The sequence below is a fragment of the Ictalurus furcatus genome, chromosome 20 (assembly GCF_023375685.1).
Source record: "Ictalurus furcatus strain D&B chromosome 20, Billie_1.0, whole genome shotgun sequence".
NCBI lineage: Eukaryota > Metazoa > Chordata > Actinopteri > Siluriformes > Ictaluridae > Ictalurus > Ictalurus furcatus.
In genome coordinates, this window is record NC_071274.1 from 8,449,558 (window position 1) to 8,471,425 (window position 21,868).

A 21,868-nucleotide genomic window follows, 5' to 3' on the forward strand; every position below is an offset into this window, starting at 1 on the left:
TGTTCCATTATTGTACCATGAATATAATACACTAATCCTAATTTGACACGCTATTCTGTAGTGTGAGATGTTGGGCAGAGCCTGTGTGCTTGTGGATTAAACTGTCTCTTCTCGCCTCCTGGCGGCACAGACACCGCGCTACAGCAATAAACCGTATGCCCCGGCTATTTAAGATGGGCGGTGTGTGGACAAGGACACAGGAGAGACAGTGAAAGAGAAAAAAATAAGTGGGTAGTAAGTTAGTCGATATGCAGTCAGAGTGAGAGAGAGAGAGAGACTGGTATTAACATGTTAATTGCGCATCAATACTAGGAGCAGCATGGAGAGAAACACTGCACTTCTACTTAAACAGCAAGCAAAAAATAAAATACTTTGTCAAGTAATGAAACTATTAAGTAGAAATGTTAAAATTAGGGGAAATTCCTCTCTTGTCACACACACACAGGGTTCAGAAAGTAAATGGTAAATGGCGCACTTATATAGCCTAGCGCTTTTATCCAAAGCGCTTTACACTGTGTCTCATTCACCCATTCACCAGTGGTAGCAGAGCTGCCATGCAATGCGCTAACTTGCCATCGGGAGCAACTTGGGGTTCAGGTGACTTGCCCAAGGACACTTCATGTGGGCCAGGTATCGAACCGCCAAACCTACGATTAGTGGACAACCCGCTCTACCAACCGAGTCACAGCCACCCCAAAAAGTCCCAGGGCCCCTTCAGTTTTTGCACATTGCATTGAGCTAATTGGTTAAATTTGATTAAATTTACTTTTCAGCCTTTTATCTACACAAAATAAACAATGGCAAAGTGAAAACACTTCCAGAAACTTTGGTAAAATGTATTTAATATCAAAAACATAAAAAATTTTTTAAAAAAACTCCCATTTAGATAAGTATTCAGCCACTTCACTCTAAAAAACAGTGGGTTGAAACCCCCCCCCCATGTTATTTTTAACCCAGTGGCTGGGTAAGTGTAGGACAGAACTCATTTCAGGTTAAATGAACCCAGCATGTTGGGTTGTTAATTTTAACCCAACAAATGGGTTGTTTTTCCAACCTAAAGGGTTGGAATTTCTCCATTCATTTTTTTCCTTCATTTTTACAGAAGTGTTGGGTTAATTTTATTTCATAAATGGTTTAATATTTTCAGGGTTATTTTTACCCTTTGAAAATGTCAAATCTACCAGATTATAAAACAAATGTCAACATGGCATCTCCTTTATTTATACACAAGGTGTTCAGAGATGTATTGCTAGAGCTGCTAAAGTGGTGTTTATATATAGACTGAAGTAAAGGACTGAAATGTCATTTAAAAGAAATCAGATTTTGATCAAAGGAGGCATTTAAAACATCCAAACAACTGAGTAACCAATTTAGGATCCAGTGGGCATTACAGTAAGGCAAAGCTAACAAAAATAGTGATGCATTTAGCATCATGTAAACTGGATTGTTATTGCATATTTGCTTTTTCTAGTGTACAGTAATGGTTTTATGGATACGAACCTTTACTCAATCATATGTTAATTTAACACACCTGCATGTCTAGTTAAGGACAACACATTGTGTTGCTTTTAACAGTGTTCGTACATGTCACACGTGTTAAACACTTCCACAAAGATGTTTAAAATAAAACATGCACACTCCCCTCTCCCCACCCTAAATTACCCTAAAATGCTATGTATGCTAAAATTCCACTAAAAAGCTCATAAAAAAAACTGCATGAAATTCAGGTGACCTTTATTAAAAGCATTAAAACATTTGACAAATACAAGAATTTGAGTTGACATAACTTCTTACAAATCACCCTGCCATTTGAAAAACTGTAAAAGAGCAAAGAGTGTTGGTTAGTTGTTAGCTACAAAATATGAACAAATGCCTTTAGTTTTGTGTTACAGAACCCCAAACTGTAGTTTTGGAAACATGACCCCCACTCCCATAATGAACAAAATGGTGCTGTAGACTCACCAGGAAAATCAAGCTGACATGAATATTTCAGCCTTTAACACCTCACATCCAAATTTAGCATAACCTATTTAATTTAACCAACATTAGAGAGATAGTGGAAAGCATTACAACCTACTGTAACCCCCATCCTCTGTCATATTAACCCTGAAGAACTTTGGTCATTTTGGCAACACTACTAAGCTAGCCAAGTTCCGTTAGCCACTGACTGTCTGCACCTGTTAACTAGCATTAACATTCACAGAGTACATGAACACTGCTCCAAGCAATAATCCTAATGCTGATTACTACAGCTTGCCTTGTCCAAAAGGCTTGCTAAATGTAATTAATGTTAATCCACACTTACATCATGGTGAATAGCTGTAATGCTAAGTTATTGTTAACTCTCAAAAAGGTAATGTCTATAACCATGAGCTGTATGCTAGAGTAATGCTAACCTAGACACTCACCAGAGTGTCTAGGTTAGCATCACTCATCCCTACTGGAGCCTCAGTCTAGATGCCTCAGATAAGATGCAGACCCAGAGAACTATAAAATAACCTCAGTCCTAAACACGACACTAGTAGTATAACACCAACACAGAAGAAGCAGTACATGATCTTGACTTTTGAAGCCATAACAATAGGTAAAGTTAATCACTCACCGAGTTACTGTTTCCCAATGAATACATTTTCAAGAGCTCCCTGCCTAAATATCACAAACTCAGCCAGGCATTTTCAGCTGTATTAACACTAGATAATGATGAACACTTAGTGTTCATTTGGCTTCCTCACCTCAAAAACCACTACCTCTACCTGAGGTGAATACAAAGACATTCCATGCAGAGTTGATTTAACCCAAGCAGTTGGGTTGATGCATCAGGCAGGGTGAAGGGGTACGCTGATTCAACTGTCAGTGAAAGTGACCCAACAAATAACCCAGCAGTTAGGTTACACAAAACTACCAAAAAACTGGGTAGAAACTGAGAAAATAACCCAATTAATTGACCCAAAAAGCTTAATGTTCAGGAACACAGTAAGCACCATCATTATGAAAAAGAACACATGCTAGAAGGGCCTTGGACAAGGAGGTGCACGTACTCAGTGGTGACCCTAGCAGGAATTGAGTCCTCCTCAGAGCTGGCAGAACCTTCTAGAACATCAATATATACTTTACAAAGAATCCAGCTTGAAAGTCTGTTAATAAAGGGTGTGAGTGTGATTGGGAACAGGTGTGCATGATTAGAAATTGGGTGACTGTGAAGGCGGCAAGGTGTGTGTTTTCTTGGAAGTGTAGCCTGGGGAAGCCGTGTTTGTAAGCCACGGTGTGTTCTGGGAAATGGAGTTTGTCAACTGAGTTGACCTGACACACACAAAAACCTAAATGCAGATAGACCGGCTGATTTCAGGATTTCTATTTATTTTTAGGTGTTTCAAATTCATCCAAATACCAAACATTTGAAACAGAGAAGTTTAACCCTTTTGTTCAAACAAAAAAATTAAACTTACCAAACACATTTAGAGTAAATAATCCAGCTCATTTGCATTCTTTACACCTGTAACTGTATTTCATATCAATGCTGATGACATATTACTGATTTGTCAGCCACACAGGCTGAAAAGTGTAAACCAAAATTTACAGGTGGTCTCTCTGTATAATGACCTAACATGACTGCTGTCTTAAAATAACTGATGTCCCTTGCCTCACTTCTACATACTATTCTGTCTTTGTCTTATGATCATTTGTTGGCACAGTTGCACTGTCCACAAAAGTCCTTAATTATTTGATTTAAGACATTTATTAACAGCAAATAATCTGATGTGGATGAACCCATATAATGATGGGGTTTTTTTTACCTCTGAAAGACAGGGGTGCTTAGCCTTGTTAGACCGTTTGTACAAGCCACTCCAGGGCATATTCAGGGAATAAATACTGGCTGTAGCTACCATTATAATGAAAAATGTAATCAATCAGCAGGATCTCACACTTTGTTCTTCAAAGTGATTCCCAGTAAAAACACAATGTAAGCGATGTAAATCATAGAAAGAATTTTAAAAGAATTCCAAAGCATCCATCATTCATTGATTGCTAGAATTATGAATTTAAACATTAGTTAAATTTAACCCTTTCATGCAGAAATTGTTGTATATGGTTGTATTTCTCAAAAATTGACATTAAAAATGTAAATAAAGAAGCATTGATAAGGTAAAAGAAGAAGCCTTTATTTGTCACATATACATTACCGTACAATGAAAATAATTTATTTGCCTATCCTGGCTTGTTAGGAAGCTGGTGTCAGAGCGCAGGGTCAGCCATGATACAGCACCCCTGGAGCAGTTAGGGTTAAGGGCCTCCCTCAAGGGGCCAACAGTGGAAGCTTGTCAGTGCTGTGGCTTGGACCCTCAAACTTCTGCTCAGTTACTCAGAGCCTTAACGACTGAGACACCACTGCTCGAAGTAAAAAGAAAACACTTTTTGACTTTATTTATAACTGATAACACAAGGTTATAGCTATGCTGACTTCTATTAAATATTCTAGTAATATTCAAAACTCTCTTTTGTTTTAGGCTCTGGAACTTTTCTGCTTTTTATTTCATGTAAATTCTGGGTTTATTCATGCGACACTGCCTTTAGTGTACACACATACATGCAGGAATGACGGTAAATTCCTATGTGAGCATCAGTGCATGACATCCTGATGCGCTCGAAGATATGAAGTCTCAAAAGTAGGCCTGTAAACCAGGTCTTAGTCATATGAACACTATTATGAGTCACTAGATTACCACTAGATGGAACCATCATGCCAGCTCAGTTGGCCAACACTACGACATCCTAAGCCTGTCACATTCAGAACTCTAGGTTAGTGTACACATATTTGATACGATTCTCAAATGTTATAGGACTGCCAGTATTGATAGCTGTAAATACCATATATGTATATGATGAGTCCAAATCAGACATCTATCACCATTCCCTCTTGAGTCATTATGAAAAAATCAAGTGGTAGACAATTTGAACTTTTTTAAGTATTTTGAAAATTCAGTTTTCAAATGTAGAGCTTGTCTAAGCTTTCTTGTCATTACTAAAACAAATAACCAAACACATGATACATTTCTGAACTCCTCAAAGTGTTGTCTATTTACATGTGAATGAAAAATGTTTATATAATATGACAAAACAGCATGGCTTACTCTTATGCCAAAACTAACTTAAAAATGATTTTCAAAAACACACGAACACACATTTTCATTGGTTTATGCTTTTACTTTCATTCTTAATTACCTGTTTAAAACATGATTTATTTGTAGCATAATTATTCATGGCATCAATAAATCACGGTAAGCCTAGTATGCTTCCTCTGAGCTTTATTTTTCAGAAGTATAGTATATCTTGTCATTGTTATGCTGACAATTCTCAATTTCTCATTGAGCTTAAACAAGAAGTGTTCATTTCATAATGTTCTAAATTGCTTCAAATATATTAAACTGGCTGGCAAACAATTTTTACAGTTAAATGAAAGCAAAACCAAGGTTCTGATTTTAGGTTCCTCTGTGTCCTCTTTACCTGGTCTGGTGGCCAAGTTAGGTCCTCTGTCGTTGAATCTACAAGATCATGTAGTCTTGGCGTGTTTTAGACTCATGATTAATTTTCAACAAGCAAATCAGTGTTGTTGTCGGGTAGTTTTTTCCATTTGAGATCTGTTGCTAAAGTTAAACATATTGTTTCTAGTAAAGACCTGGAAATTGTGATTCACTCATCATGGTTAGACTGCTGTAACTCACTGTGCATTGGTCTGCCTCAAACTGCGTTATCAGATCAACAGCTGGTTCAAAATGCAGCAGCCAGGCTTTTAACAGGGTCAAGAAAGAGGGATCACATTTCCCTGTATTCACGTCTCTATTGGCTTCCCGTGAAATTCCGGGTTGATTTTAATATTCTGCTTTATGTTTAAAATGCACTTTCTGGTCTCACGCTAGAATATATCAGTGATCTTCTTCTTTCTTACTTCCCAACCAGAGCACTTAGGTCTTCTTATAAACTTCTTTTGAGAGTTCCTCATTTTGGCTATAGAACTAGAAGCGATCGTGCCTTTTCTGTGGTAGGTCCTAAACTCTGGAATAGTCTCCTTTTATATGTGAGATCAGACACTTTGAAATCTTCTTTGAAAATGTATTTTTATTGTTTAGATTATTTACTTTAAAAATGTAAATCGTTACAAATTACTTCATAAAAAATATAATCGGTAAAGTAATCTAAGTATCACAATATTAAAGTAATGTAATCTGATTATTTTTGGATTACGTAGAACTTTTAGAGTTTAAAAACATGTTTGAGGTTTCAATTTGTTTTAATAAATTAAATAAATAAAAAAGATCACTGTCTCTGATACGAGTAACATTACATCAACAAAAGCATTTCAGAGAACAATTAGTCTTAATTTCTACCAAATTAACTATGTGCAAAATTGATTTGTGCATGCATCAGGAGGTTGCTCATGTGAGCCACGACTGGGAAGACTAGAACTATAATCAAGCAGCTGTCTATACTGTGTTACGTCAAAAGAGTTATTTCTTTGGTTTTAAATGAAAAAAAGTAATCCTGATAGTATTCCCATTTTTTACAAAATGTACCTGTAATCTGATTACTTTGTTTTTTGAAGTAACTGTAACGAATTACATTTACCAGTTTTTTGTATCCTGATTACATAATGCTGTTACATGTATTCTGTTACTCCCCAAGCCTGTGTGTGTGTGTGTGTGTATATATACATATACATACATATATATATATATATATATATATATATATATATATATATATATATATATATATATATATATATATATATATATATATATATATAATCAGAAAAGTACTTAAGCAGGTATGCATCCGGACACTGAGTACAAGACATGATTTTCAGATTTAAGTTAATGACCAGCTCTGAGTAAGAATTTGGTGTTTGTGGTGTTTTTGAAACAAAATATTAAATAGTTCATAAATAGTTCATACACTGTTCCAATTTATTAGACCATATTTATTACATTGCCCTAAAATATTGACATAAATCCCTTGACTAAAAATACATTTGCTTTAAGGTCTGTCATGCAGATGACAAAAAGCACTAGAGTGTTCAAGGTGTCCAGTTTGCTCATTAATACACCTAATTCTATCATCTTTGGGGTACACTGGACCCTGTAAAGATCTGTTTTGTTTTATACCCACCAGGACCTAGCTGCAGCTATTGGGTTCTTGAGCTCAAACCTAAATTTCTCCATATGTGCTACAACATGGTCCTTGTCTCCCATGATGCACCGTAGCGACCATAAGCCTTTGCAGCATGTGTTCATGCCATCAGATGTGGTCCACAAGACAACAAAGGGTTAACATTAAATAATCAGCTAAATATAAAGTATTTACTGTAAACAATGTTTTCTTATAGGGACGTGTTCCTCTGATCTCACTGCTGGGCTTCTGAAAGAGTCCACCAGGGCAGTCCAGATCACGACCATATGAGAAGTTAAGTATGTATTTATTTGAAGATACTGTGAATTAAACATTAACTTCGCTAAAACTTTATACTACCAAAAATGTCTCTTTGTCCCTTTCCCTCTTGCCCTCTTTCACTCCCTGTGGAAGAACTAAATCTTTATCAGGCATCTGAAGCCAAAGGAAATGTTTATGTTCTTGTTCCTGTGCTCAGATGCACTTTGAATTTGGGTTGTGTGTGTGTGTGTGTGTGTGTGTGTGTGTGTGTGTGTGTGTGTGTGTGTGCATACAGTGGAAGTTTACTGAAGTAGGCAGTTTTCTAACATCCTGTAGCTTAAAAGAATTAAATTCATGCTGTGTGTATGAATATGAAAGAAAGAGCTTCAGTGTTGTTTTATATCTCAGTCTCATGAATGAATGTTAATACAGGAGGCTCAATATTTACAGTCAGCTCAGTCCAGAGATCAGTTACATGTTAACAGCCCCTATGTAACCCATTGCTGGTCTAATTGAGTGGTCATGAAGGGCTATAGAGTGTGTACACTTTTGAGTTTTTGTGCCTTTGTACCTCGAGTTAGTCTCCAGGTTAACCCATCAAATTTCCATAACCTCTTTAACTTTTATTGAGTCATTCATAGTGGTGTAATTACTGTGTATGCTAGCATGCACAAATTCTCAGATATATGACTTTTTAGTCATTTAGAGAATTTTAGTCATTTAGTCATTCCATATTAAGGATGGCAAAGAAAGTGATCCAGAATAAATATATAAATTAATATGAAGTGCCTGAGGACAACAGAAATGGCACCATATAAAGGAGGTCATGGTGTGTGGTTTTTAGTGTACCCTGCACTTTCACCATTTAGTAATCATTTTGTCATTTTCAGCTCTCTTTTATGTGTATTACAAAATGTAAATGAACTCTACTATGAACGTGCTTTATAATTTATGGATGATTGGCTTTTTATCAACATGCACACATGAGTATGAAGAAAATTTTGGTGAGAAAAACATTTATACACTACTTTACTAAAAACAATTATAATTAAATACACTATATGGCCAAAAGTATGTGGGCACCTAACCATCATACCCATGTGTGCTTGTTGAACATCCCATTCCAGATTTAGTCCCCATTTGCTGTTGTAATAACCTCCACTCTTCTGGGAAGTCTTTCCAGTAGCTTTTGGATTGTGTCTGTGGAGATTTGTCCATTCAGCCACAAGATCATTAGTGAGGATAGGCACTGATGTTGGGTGAGGACACCTGGTGCACAGTCAGTGTTCCAGTTCATCCCAAAGGTGTTCAAGTGGGGTTGAGATCAGGTCTTCATGGAGCTCACTTTTTGCACAGGGACATTGTCATGCTGGAACATGTTTGGGCCTCTTAGTTCCAGTGAAGGAAATTCTAGACAATTGTTTGCTTCCAACTATGTGGCAACAGTTTGGGAAGGGTGGTCATATTTAGCCATATAGTGTATGTGAATATGAGTGAATATATAGAAATACAGTAAAACAAGTGAATATGGTTAGTGTAATGTGAATACATTCAAGAAAGGATTTGAAACCTGCATTGAATAAATTTACTGGAGTAACAGGAAGAAATATTTCATGGTTACTTTTGGCCATCTGAATCTCTGTAATATTGCTGACAATATATAGCTATTCACAGAAGGTTCTAGATAAAAAAAAATTAAATTAAACTTTTAGGAAGCAAAGAACCCCTTAGTGTTTAAGCAGTGTGTAAGAGCGTAAGCAATTGTTGATTACATTTTCTACAGTTTCTGTCTCAGCCTTGTCCCCTGAAATCCACCCTCTTTGTCTTGCATAAAGCAGTGCTGGCATAACTCAGTTCTACATTTACATGTTGATGTGTGTGTCAGTAAATAACAAAAATGAAACCCATTACAACTCTTGCAGTGAGGAGAATTTGGCACAGTGTTTCTCATGAACAAAATCCAGACATTGTAGTATGTTCTAATATACTGTAAAAGTGAGTATAATATGAGAAGTTCTACCATTGCAAATTACCATGCAATTTCTGACACAATCATGTACATTCACATTCACATGTGAAATGTGAGCTGTTTGACCTGTACTCTTCTCTGCGAAATTGGTCAACACTCTCCAGAAAGCCACTAACCCTCCAGTGGCATTTGCAAAGAGAGGTGTGTATGTGTGTCCATGTATGTGTAGATGCATATTATTTAAAAAAAGAAAAGAAAAAAAAACTATAAACATACCCAGTCTTCATGATCACTGCAGCATCCATCATAGTCAAAACAGTATGTAGATAGCTCTTACCAGGAAGTGAGATTATGGCAAAGAGAGGAAGGTGTCAAGGCCAGACAATTGGCTGCTCAAGGCTGGGCTCCTGAGATAATGTTAGTTTAATGGTGATAAGGGTATATGGGTATCATGTCTCTGTTTCACAGTGTAAGGACTGATCCATAGTTAACGTTCACTAAATCACTGATTCACAGTTACAGTCATGTGAACCTACTGCTATACATAAGACTTATGAGCCAGAAAACACAAATGTGCAGATTTGCAATTAAAAACCACTGATCCAGCTCAGATTGTGAATCTGCTTTACAAAAAGAGAATGAATTAATGTGGGTTTGAAGTAAAGCAGATCCTAAAAAAACATTTCTTGGGCTTTTAAAGTCAGGAATGGCTGTACATGTTACATGGCTGGACATGGTTTTTAGTATGACAAAAATATAAATATTTAAACACAAACCAAAAACCAAAGACTTTATATCCAGTTAAAAAACTTTATAGCCAGTTAAAAATGTCTGAAACGTGCCAAGAATACCATTCACAACAGTGCTCAGTGAAATCTGGTTTGAATTTAATTCCAAATGTTGTAAATCCCTAGTCTAGTTTATCCTTAATCTCTGCAGGATATACAATAAGTAAGGAATAAATCACTACAGAAAATTAATCAAGAATGTTGGTACAGTATGATGTGGCTGGAAGCAAATCTACCATAACCACCCCAGGGTTGAATATTTTCCAATAACGGCATGCTTCACAGTGTTTTACTCCTCTTAAGCCTCTGGCATTCTTTGTTTTTTGTTTTTTTTTAATGCTTACACTAGCGTAGATGCACAGCTGTATGCTTAGCCTTTCAAAGTATGCTCAATTTGCCATGTATACATACACAGGTATGCGCATTACCACAACTTGCACTACCCCTCCTGGAATACAAGAGTCAGTACAGAGCAGTAAAGCAGGTCTTCTGGTATGAAGGACGACAATGAAGAAGAATCACAACAACACGAAGAATAATGCTTGGGCAATCTCTTGTCATGATTAGCACCCATATACAAATCCGTATACTCTTTAAGGCTAGAAATATACAAATGTGGGTACTTTATAACTTGTACTCGTTTACGTTTCTTTCGTTTCTTCTGTTTTTTTCTTCAACTACCTTGAGAATCAACGGCCATGGATCACTGTTGCCACCTTGTGGAACATCTAAATAGTGCAAAAGAATTAAATGCACATGTTAGAAAAATCAGGTGGCGCGCATAGTGTGCACGTATTCTGCTGATGATGAAATTTGTATCAATTTGTGTCATGCATACTGTACGCTGTTCCTATCGTACATGTAAAAAGTGAAGTATACTTTCAGCTTTATAGCACATCAAGGGGCGCACGGTGGCTTAGTGGTTAGCATGTTCACCTCACTCCTCCGGGGTTGGGGGTTTGATTCCCAACGCTGCCCTGTGTGTGCAGAGTTTGCATGTTCTCCCCATGCTGCGGGGGTTTCTTCCAGATACTCTGGCTTGCTCCCCCAGTCCAAAGACATGCATTGTAGGCTGATTGGCATGTCCCAAATGTCCGTAGTGTATGAATGGGTGTGTGAGTGTGCCCTGCAATGGCTAGCACATCTATTATACAATTATATTCTTTAATTATATACAACGATTTTTTTTATTGCTTACAGCTGTGTTACATTTAAACATCCACTCCCCTTAAACATTGGAGACAACCAGTTTGGAAGGGATGCCAACACCACTGATTATTACCTTGTAATGTAATGTACCTTACTGTATAAGCTATTTAGGTTATTATATTTATAAGATATATGTGTGGTGTCACAGTGTGGTGGCCTTACCACAATTTCTACATTACTTCTTTTTATGATGCTTTATATGAGAGCTATCCACCGGGCAGGATGGGGACTAACACATGCTTGGAAGAAAGCACTCTCTACCCTCTTCTGCATACATGAACTGACAGATGCACGTGATTGGCTAGTGTCATTGTGATTGACGGTGGAGAAGGGATATGCCATCCATCTCTTCCACTCAGAGAGCACAGCCACAATCTCCCAACAATAGGGAGAAAGCTTTTCTTTTGCACCACCTGAGAGCTGTTCCCACTGAATCTGCTACAATACAACACAAATTGATTCAGTAATTCGAGTTATAGGTTCAGCTGGGAAAGGCCTACCCTTAGTTTTTGTTTTAAGTATCAGTTACAGGCAAATCACCTTGCTAGCCTATGAAATTATTTTCACATCAGTTTAAAAATATGAATTATGAAAAATGTGAATTGATAAGATAACCCTCTATGTATACCCTTTACCCTTATAAACTATTACAGACATTACAATGGTTCCTACTACAAATGGCATTAAAACCATTAAGAAATGTAGTGTGTTTTGGGCCATATTCTGCAACCCCAATTTAAAAAAAGTTGGGACAGTAACAAAAAGAGTCATTTGAAAATTCAATTCACCCTGTACTATATTGAAAACACATTATTAACACATTATTTGATGTTTTACTTTGTGAATTTAATTTACTTTTGAAAATATACACTCATTTCAAATCTGATGACTGCAACACACTCCAACAAATTTGGGACAGACGACTGTTTACCACTGTATAACATCACCTTTTCTTTTAATAACACTTATTAAGCGTTTGGGCGCTGAAGACACCAGTTGGTTAAGTTTAGCAAGCGGAATTTTCCCCCATTCATCCATTATGCATTTCTTCAGCTGCACAACTGTACGGGGCATTCATGTCTTATTTTGCGCACACATTCTCAATCGGAGACAGGTTAGGACTGCAGGCAGGCCATGCTAGCACCCGCACTCTCACATGCGCTTGTAATGTAGAATGTGGTTTGACGTTGTCCTGCTCAGGATGGCAGCATATGTTGCTCCAAAATGTGTACCTATCTCTCTGCATTAATGGTGCCCGCATAGATGTGCAAGTTACCCATGCCATGGGCACTGACACACCCCCATAGCATGACAGACCCAGATTTTGGACCTGATGCTGATAACAGCTTGGATGGTCCTTTTCCTCTTTGGCCCAGAGACTATTTGAAATGTTGACTTGTCAGCCACAAACATGATTCCATTGTGCTACTGTCCATCTCAGATGAGACCAAGCCCAGAGAACTCGGCGGCGCTTCTGGACAGTGTTGATGTTTGGCTTCTGCTTTGCATAGTAAAGCCTTAACTTGTATCTGTGGATGCAGCGGCGAATGGTGTTGCCTGACAAAGATTTACCAAAGTTTTCCCGAGCCCATGTCAGGATCTCCATTACAGACTCATGCCGGTTTTTAAGGTGGTGATGTCTGAGGGATCGGAGATCAGAAGTGGTTTTCGGCCTTGCAATTTATGCACCGAGATTTGTGCACTAGATTCCTTGAATCTTTTAATTATATTGTGCACTGTAGAAGGTGAAATGCCCAAAATCCTACCGATTTGTCTTTGGGGAATCAAAGTGTTGGATTATTTGCTGACATATTTGTTGGCAGATTGGCGAGCCTCGACCCATCCTTGCTCTTGAAGGACTAGGCCTTTTTTTGGAGGCTGCTTATATACTATGATTAGACGATTCCCTCACCTGTTTCACATCACCTTCGTATTTCAACTTGTAACATCACTATTAGTTCTATAATTAGCCCAGTCCCAACGTTTTTGGAACATTTTGCATGTCCATCCATTCATCCATCCATCTTCTACCACTTACTCCTTTTCAGGGTCACGGGGAACCTGGAGCTTATCCCAGGGAGCATCGGGCACAAGGCAAGGTACACCCTGGACAGGGTGCCAGTCCATCGCAGGGCACAATCACATACACACTCACACACCCATTCATACACTACAGACAATTTAGACACGCCAATCAGCCTACCATGCATGTCTTTGGACTGGGGGAGGAAACCAGAGTACCCGGAGGAAACCCCCGCAGCACGGGGAGAACATCATTTTGCATGTATCAATTTCAAAATTAATAATTATCTTTAAAAACCTGTGCAAGTTGATTAGGTAAAACATCAAATACCTTGTCTTTATACTTTTTAAAAAAATACAAGCCAAAGTACATTTACAAATCACTCCTCTTTATTTTTATTAGCATTTTCCATACTGCCCCTTTTTTTTCGGAATTGGGGTTGTATTAGGAGTTAATGGTTTGTATTGGTTTCCACTAGACCTATACATGCCACCAAAAGAACCCAAGGCATTACCAGTAGAGACAAACAAGGACCATTAACGTTTCCATTAAAACCAATACAATTCCCATTATAACCACTGAAAGCATTAGAATTTCTGTAATGGTTTCTATTGGGGTTTTTCAGCAGGGTAATCAATTATAATAGATAATAATACGTTTATAATCAATTACGTTACAATAATAATTATAATAATAAAAATAACAATACTAATCATAATAATAATAAAATCGATTTATTATAGTTTCCTTGATTCATCTCAATTGTTGCCTTTTAAACTGACGCGTGCAGTTGTTACCCCTCATTTACCTGGACACACAGGAATACCCAAAATAACACCACGTGTTGTTTTTAACAGTTTTGAGAGTGTATATCGCTAGAAATACCTGTATTCATCATACAGACTATATGTTTCCCGCACGAGACAACTTGTGCAAATAATGAGGACTGGTCAAGGTAGTGCGAGGAAAGCGGTTGTAGCGATTCCAACTTTTCTTGAGTCCAAAACAGTTGTAATTTTCACTACTTTTGCGTGAAATCGGGTGAGTGAACCAGTCACGGCACCTCACGGCAGGAGGAGCGCGCGAGGCCCGGGACGTCTATCTTTTTTCCCTTCTCATTCAAACAGCGTGCAGGGCGGAGCTAGAGAGAGAGAGAGAGAACTTGGCTGTAGACGGAATCCTCGCTGCTTACCGATGCGCGCGTCATCACGCCGCACAAAGTGACCTCGCGCTCGAAGCTGACGGCGGATCTCCGGAATTAAAGCACGCGTGAACGCGGACTCTCTTATTGTCTCGTGAACATCTGTAACCTCTGAAACAAAGAGGTGTCCTATCCTCGCGGGCGCGTGTGTGTGTGTTTGTGTGTCGGAGAGAGAGAGAGAGAGAGAGAGACTGCGATCTGGAACTTGAGCCAGTGAAATGGAGTGAGGATTTAACATCTGTAATTACAGGACTGAGGGCAGATAAAGTAGCCTGACTGGGCTGCGCGACTTTTATGAAGTCCGCTTGGCCATTTGGCAGTAATAAGGACCATGGATAACTTTTTTACAGAGGTAAGCTTATTGTCAAATATGATTAATACATTTGCATCATACAGAAGCTGGTGTGGCACGCTGGGACAAGAACACACACAACCGCTGTTCATATTTTATTACGAAAGAAGAAAGATTCTTCCTCCTTTCTTTCCTTCTTTTCATTCTCCTTCCTTTCCTTCATCCTTCAATCCTTCATCACGTCCTTGTCTCATTTATTTCTGTGACACAGTGTGTGTGTGTGTGTGTGTGTGTGTGTGTGTGAGTGAGAGTGTGTGTGTGAGAGTGTGTATGAGTGTGTGTGTGTGTGTGTGTGAGTGTGAGTGAGTGTGTGTGTGTGTGTGTGTGTGTGTGTGTGTGTGAGTGTGTGTGTGTGTGTGTGAATGTGTGACTGTGTGTGAGAGAGAGAGAGAGAGAGAGAGAGACGGTTGACGGTTTGATCAGGGTTAAAGAGTTTGGAGCCCTTCCTGGAGGAATTCTCTGGCATTTCCTTACCTTTTCTCCCGTTTCCTCTCCCGTCCAGTCGCTATTAGAAGTTAAATGGACTGCGCAGTCTGAATCCAGAACTAGCCGATTCATGATGTTAACCACCCGATTTAACTTGCCACAATGTGCTCAACGTCCTGCATCGTCCTCCTGCACATCTCACCCACCAGTACATTTGATAATGAACTTGAGTCTATATGGAGGGCTTGTGGTGCCAATAGAACATAAATTAGATGCCGAATTAGATTCTTGTTTTTGATTGGTTAATGAACACAAAAAACGTTAAACGAAAACTTAACTAATAGCCTACAGTGTAATATATGTTATTGTTTATTTTTTGTAACATATATTTGATTACTTCTGTATTTAATAATAATTCCGTATTAATTCGCTATGAATTTATTATATGCCTTGGTGCATGCCATGAAATAATTAAATCTGTCAACGTCCATTTAAACCAGTGGGTGGAATCCAACATCAGACTGGATCCACTAGACCGCAGTTCCAGCTAATTGATAGGTTACTCAAGCTGGGTTGGAGTCAGCAATACCATATCAAACAGTTTAAAACAAGAAGAAGAAGAATATGAAGAATATTATTATTATTATTATTATTATTATTATTATTATAAATATAGTTAGAAGCAGTGATTATCAGAGTCCAAGCACTCCAATGCAAGTAGTGCCTCTATAGTGGATAATTTCTATAAGGTTACATAAAATACCAGAGGGTAGCTAAATGGATACATTTATCACACTAACTTTCAACTTGAGAAGCGGTTACAGCAAAACAGTTTTTTATAGCGCCTCCTATTGTGATACATGTGTTAGAATTGGTGGGACGCCTCAATGTCATGTACCATACATGTGTATGAAATTTGCTATTAATAAGCAGAATCACTGGAGATATGGCCTTTCTACCTGTTTGTTGTGATATGTTGTCATATTTGTTATCACGTCAAAGCCAAACAGTTTTGAGCATGCATTAACCATCTGTCTGAGATAAAGTCTGAAGATGCGTTGAAGACAGTTTTCATAAATATCCAATAAAATATGTAGGAGAAGATATGGAAAGTTTCACATATGCTAATTAGTTCAGTGTCCAAAGGGCAGTAATGAGAGATCCAAACTGGATTATGTTTTGCCAGAGATAACGAATTCTTGCTTGCATGGACAGCATGAGGGACATACTACATATTGACCAAGTTTCATGACTCTACGACTTATGGTTTGGTCTGCACAAATCATTTAAGTAAAAAGAGAATAATAATAATAATAATAATAATAATAATAATAAGTAGGAGATTCGATTTAAAGCAGTATATAGGCTTTTTGTTGAAATATAATAAAAAGTTAACATCTATTGAGTCAGAGGATAAAAATAACATTTTACAATTTGATGTTCCTGCGCTGCTGTGAGTCGCCCTGACAATTCGGTAATAGTAATCCCCAGTCAGCGTTGTTTCAGGGGTGTCGGATTAGAATTGACAGGAAATTCGTACATATGTCATACGCCAATGCAGATATTGCAAAATGTCATCAGGCAACTTCAAGCATGAAAGAATTCTGACTGGACAGTGACTGGCAGGAGCCGGCTGCCAATTAAGCAAAAAGAGTGTGATAGAGCATGTCAATGTAAACAGTGTAAATGGGTGTGAGAGAATGAAAGTGAGGGAAAAGGTTTCAGGAGTGATGGTGTTTTAGCTTTTTCTTGATGAACAGGTAAAAACAGGTAGAGTCCACTCCTTAAAATACAAATGGGGCCATGCATAATGCTCAACATGGCGGCTGTATTACATAAGTCGCACCCCTCAGTAAAAAAAAAAAAAAGAGCCAATAATTTGTGAGCCAATTACATTCTTACACTGACACTCATGCAGATATAGCGTGCTTTGCTCCATTAGTTACAATGAGACACAGATGCACAACACAAATTATTATGCCACTTTGTCAGATTTAGCAGAAATGTCATCATGTCGGTCTGTTACTGGTATACAAGTCTTTCCCTGTTTGAGTAGATAGGAGCCTGGTCTTATATATCAGACTGAAAATATCTGCCCAGGATTGCCAACATGGCTGCCAAGACAGACTGGACCAGAAGGCCTTTTGACCCAGTTGAGAAATTACTGAGCTAGAGAACTTATGATAACCAGCTAGTAACTAATGTGTGATGTTGGTCTATTTTTCATATTTTTATATTTCAAATTAGGTAATATATGGTTAATATATTAGGTATATATATTTTGATCCCTCTGCTGATCTGATCTGCGTCTTCTTAAACCCTGGTGAGGGTTTTAGCTAGCATGTTAACACTATCAGGTTCATACCAAATGTTTTTGACAGGCTAAAGACAAAATACACCGATTAGATAATAAAATACACAGAGAACGCACAAATCACTAGATTGTATAGTTTTGTTTTCTACACTCTATTTAAGCTAGATAGCTAGCATTAACAGGATAGCTGAATCTGTACAGACTCTTTGAGAGTCAGCCACTGCTCTGTGAGATTACAGCAGGCCAACCCTTTTCCCTTATATTTTAGCTAGCTAGCTAAAGTTAGGTGAATAGCTCATTCTACAGGATGCATGCTGTTTATGGTCTTCCAGAATGAGCACAGTTACATTCAGTTGGACACAGTAAAAGCAAACTGGCTCACGCTAGCTAAAAGACAAGCTCTTTTTGAGAGGTTTTCCTCATTCATCCTCTTCTCGGCGACTGTGACAATCACATCGATAAAGGCATTTTATTTTCATATTTTTATTTATTCTCTTCTGTGATTCTGGGTCTGTGTGTAGGAGAAGGATGCAGTACAGCCCACATGATATGTTCTAACACAAGTTTCTTTGTCTTCTTAATTTTGATTTAAGGTTATGTAATGCAATCTGTCCTACTTGTGGAATACTATATTGACTACTAGACTATTTAATGTGCTTTTAAATCTAGCCAGTTATTCCACTATTAGTATAGTGTAGATAGCTTAGCTTACAACTCTGACTTAATGTTTAGGCTGTCTTGTGAATGATCAGTGAATATAAGGGTGCGCCGTAGTGATGTCAACACCGGGAGAGCTCCTCTGAGTCACCTGTGAGCTGTTCATTACGCAACTGGGTTTTTTTTTTGTTTTGTTTTTACCTGTCGGGCTGGACGAAAATGTGACGTGTTAGAAACATTTCCCAATCCCTTCAGGCACCACGTAGCTATGACTAGTGTCTCTCACCTAGACCTGGAATGTCACCAAAAATGTAAACGTTAAAAGCCTAATTCTGGTTCGCTTGTTCTTTGATGAGTAGTGAAATGGCTCCTGTGCGCCCAGGCTTTGCTTGCTAGTGTCAAGTATCATCTGGCTGCTGCCTATCTGCTAAACACAAAAGAGCCTTTAGAGTCTTGAAGTGAAAGGGCAAGGCACGCAGAAGCCAGTTACTCACAGGCATGGGCATTTATATTATGTGAATGAGAATTGTTTAGGGTAGCAGTTCTCAAAGTGGTGTCCAGAAACCCCCAGGGGACTTTACAAAAAAGGTAATAAACTGTACCTTTCTGAGTACAAACACTTGTCACTGAGGTTGTCCCCTAAAGGTGTTTTTGGTTCGCTCCTTTCTCCTTGAAAAGTGAATAAAGTGTGCAATTAAAACTAAATTTGCATAGTGTTGTAAATTTAAGAGCATGTTGTTTGTACCTTCAGGAACAAACATGTACCTATACATTACCTTTCCTTTTGACGGCGCATCATATTCTTACTCTTTTAATAACGTGACAGTGGAGAGCACTATTAACTACAATAACAAAAGTGATATCGTTAGTTTAGTTATAATCTGTATTAGTTATAATCTGTTATAATCTGTTAGTTTAATCCGTTAGTTTGCTTATAATCTATACTGTAACCAGAGGGTGCTGAAGGTGATTTTTTTTTAACATTAAAGTCATACCCTAACTGCAGGAATTTTGAGAACCTCTGGTTTAGGGAACATGAAGAAAGAGCAGTAGGGTTTACAGTGAGAGAAAGAATGTTATTTTGGACATCACTGCACTGCCAAATCATAACAAATGTAAACTTCTGATTGCTTTAGCTTCCTATTCCTGGCTGAACACCTCCAAAACGTTTGAATAATTATTCAAAACAAAACCCAGCTCCACGCCCAGCAGGTGTGCTCGCCTGGAGAGCTACTGGTCTAGCTGTTTGTGCTTGTGCAGCTGCATGTAAGCACCTGCATTTTTTTAAATTTGCCCTTTGTGTGTGTGTGTGTGTGTGTGTGTGTGTGTGTGGGTTGGTGTGTGTCTAACTAATAGAGCTGACTCAACACAGTCACTGAGGTCAATGTGTTTCTCCAGACATTAAGGGCAATTACTGCTGTCCTGTAACTGTCATGGCGCAGTTACCTGCAGGCGGCCAATCATTAATTCAGGTGAAATAAAAACATCTTGAACACATGCATCTCGAGCAACTCCAAATTTGATTTTAGTCTGGGGTTTTACTTTGAGATCTTTGGGCTTATTGTTTTTAAAAAGGTGGAGGTGTACAGTAAGGTAACCCCAGCACCAAACTTTGTGCTTTGTAGAGATGTGTTTGAATTTCAGGAACATACGGTCGTGCAGTAGTTAAAGTAGTTTTCAAAGCAAATACAGTGTGTTTGGTAGAAAAACGAGAGGAAAACAAAGTAAAACACATAGTTGTACCGAAGCGTAGATGACGTCTCAAATCAGTAGGTGTGCATTCATTTTCTGTAACAGCAGCTCTGACAGTAGTTCCAGCTGTTAATGCTAGGTTGTATATTAATGTGCTAGTTTCAATATGTTATCATTCCTATAGTAACAGCTGATTGAAAGGGACAGGATCCACATAATCTAAATCTACTGATAAATGGATTTAAACTCTGTGTTGTTTAACATTGAAAAACATTCAATCGTTGACGTGAAGCTTTCGGTTAGGAGACGTTTATGTAAGATCACGTCTAACAAAGTTAGGCGTTTGCACTTTCCGAATTCTCAGCCACATGACGAGCTGTTTTCTTCTCTCATTAACTCAGTCATGAGCCAGTGACTATATATCCTGTAACTGCTGTAGCATAAACAATAACAGGAACTGTTCTTATTAAATGTAACTATAAACGGTTAAAAAGCAGGGTTTGTTGTTCGTTAATGAATTAAACATTGTAATCATTAGAAGGTCACTGTGGTATAAGCGGAATAACACACTTCAGTCCACGCTGTTATGTGAAAATAATCCACTTTGAAATGTGTTATTTCTTATATAGTACATATTGTATCATTAGTTGTTGAGATTAAGGTTAGGGTTAGGCAAACCATAATTTGGCAATAATAGTACACAGTTCAACAGAATTACCCCACAAACATAGTAATACAAGTGTGTGTGTGTGTGTGAGAGAGAGAGAGAGAGAGAGAGAGAGAGAGAGAGAGTGAGCATATGTCTAATCGTGTAGCTCAGCAGACAGATAATGAGTGTCACTGTGTCAGTGTGCCACTTGTGTGTGTGTGTGTGTGTGTTATGTTCGTGTGCATGGTCCACCAAGAGCTAGTGAGTGAATAGATCAATGAACATGGCATGTTTTTGCTGGGATGTTGTACCAGGCGATGTTGTAGTGCTGTAATACAGCTGCCATGATAGACAACGTTGGCCACAGTGACTCTCACTAAAGCTACAAGTCAGCGGAAAACAGAAACACATTCATTCTTTTCCATCATTTTTCTTCTCTCTTGCTCCAGCTCTCCCACCCTTTCTCTCACTTCCTGCAGAGCTGCTGTTAACATTCCAAGAGTCTCTGAAACTGCTGTTTGGCCCCGACACACACACATGTACACACACACACACACACACACACACACACACACACACACACTGAGGGAGTGAAGGATTTAGTTCCTATAATACCTGCTGTACCCCGAACTCAGCCATGAAACATAATCCCTCTTGTTATCCTTCCATGAGTAAAACACATACACATACACACACACACACACACACACACACACAGACAGAGTAATCACATCTATGACCCAGTCCTATTTATCTTTTTAGCTTCAGGATACATGCACACACACGCGCACACACAGGCACACACACATACACACACACACACACACACACACAGAGTAATCACATCTATGACCCAGTCCTATTTTCTCTGCCCTTCCTAATCTTTTTAGCTTCAGGATACATGCGTGCGCACACACACACACGCACACATATATATATATATACAGTCCCCTCCAAAACTATTGGGATGGCAAGGCCAATTAATTTTTTTTGTTATACACCAAAGGTCTGGGTTTGAGATCAAAAGATGGATATTCCTGTTACTTACATCTAGATGTGTTAAACAACATAAAACATAGAACCTATTGTATCAGACCACCCAATATTTATGTGAGCAAAAGTATAGGAACAGATAAGTCCTGAAGTAAAGTAAATAGCTCTTG

The 21,868-nt window shown here is 38.3% G+C and overlaps 1 protein-coding gene across 1 annotated transcript in view; it reads left to right on the forward strand.

Moving 5' to 3' along the window:
- The first annotated feature begins 14,572 nt into the window (after positions 1-14,572).
- Positions 14,573-21,868, forward strand: part of myo10 (myosin X) — a 79,228-nt gene continuing 71,932 nt past the window's right edge. The window contains exon 1 of the mRNA XM_053651220.1: positions 14,573-14,967. Within this exon, the coding sequence (XP_053507195.1) occupies positions 14,947-14,967 (21 nt within the window). The 5' untranslated portion in view covers positions 14,573-14,946. The remainder of the gene's footprint in view (positions 14,968-21,868) is intronic.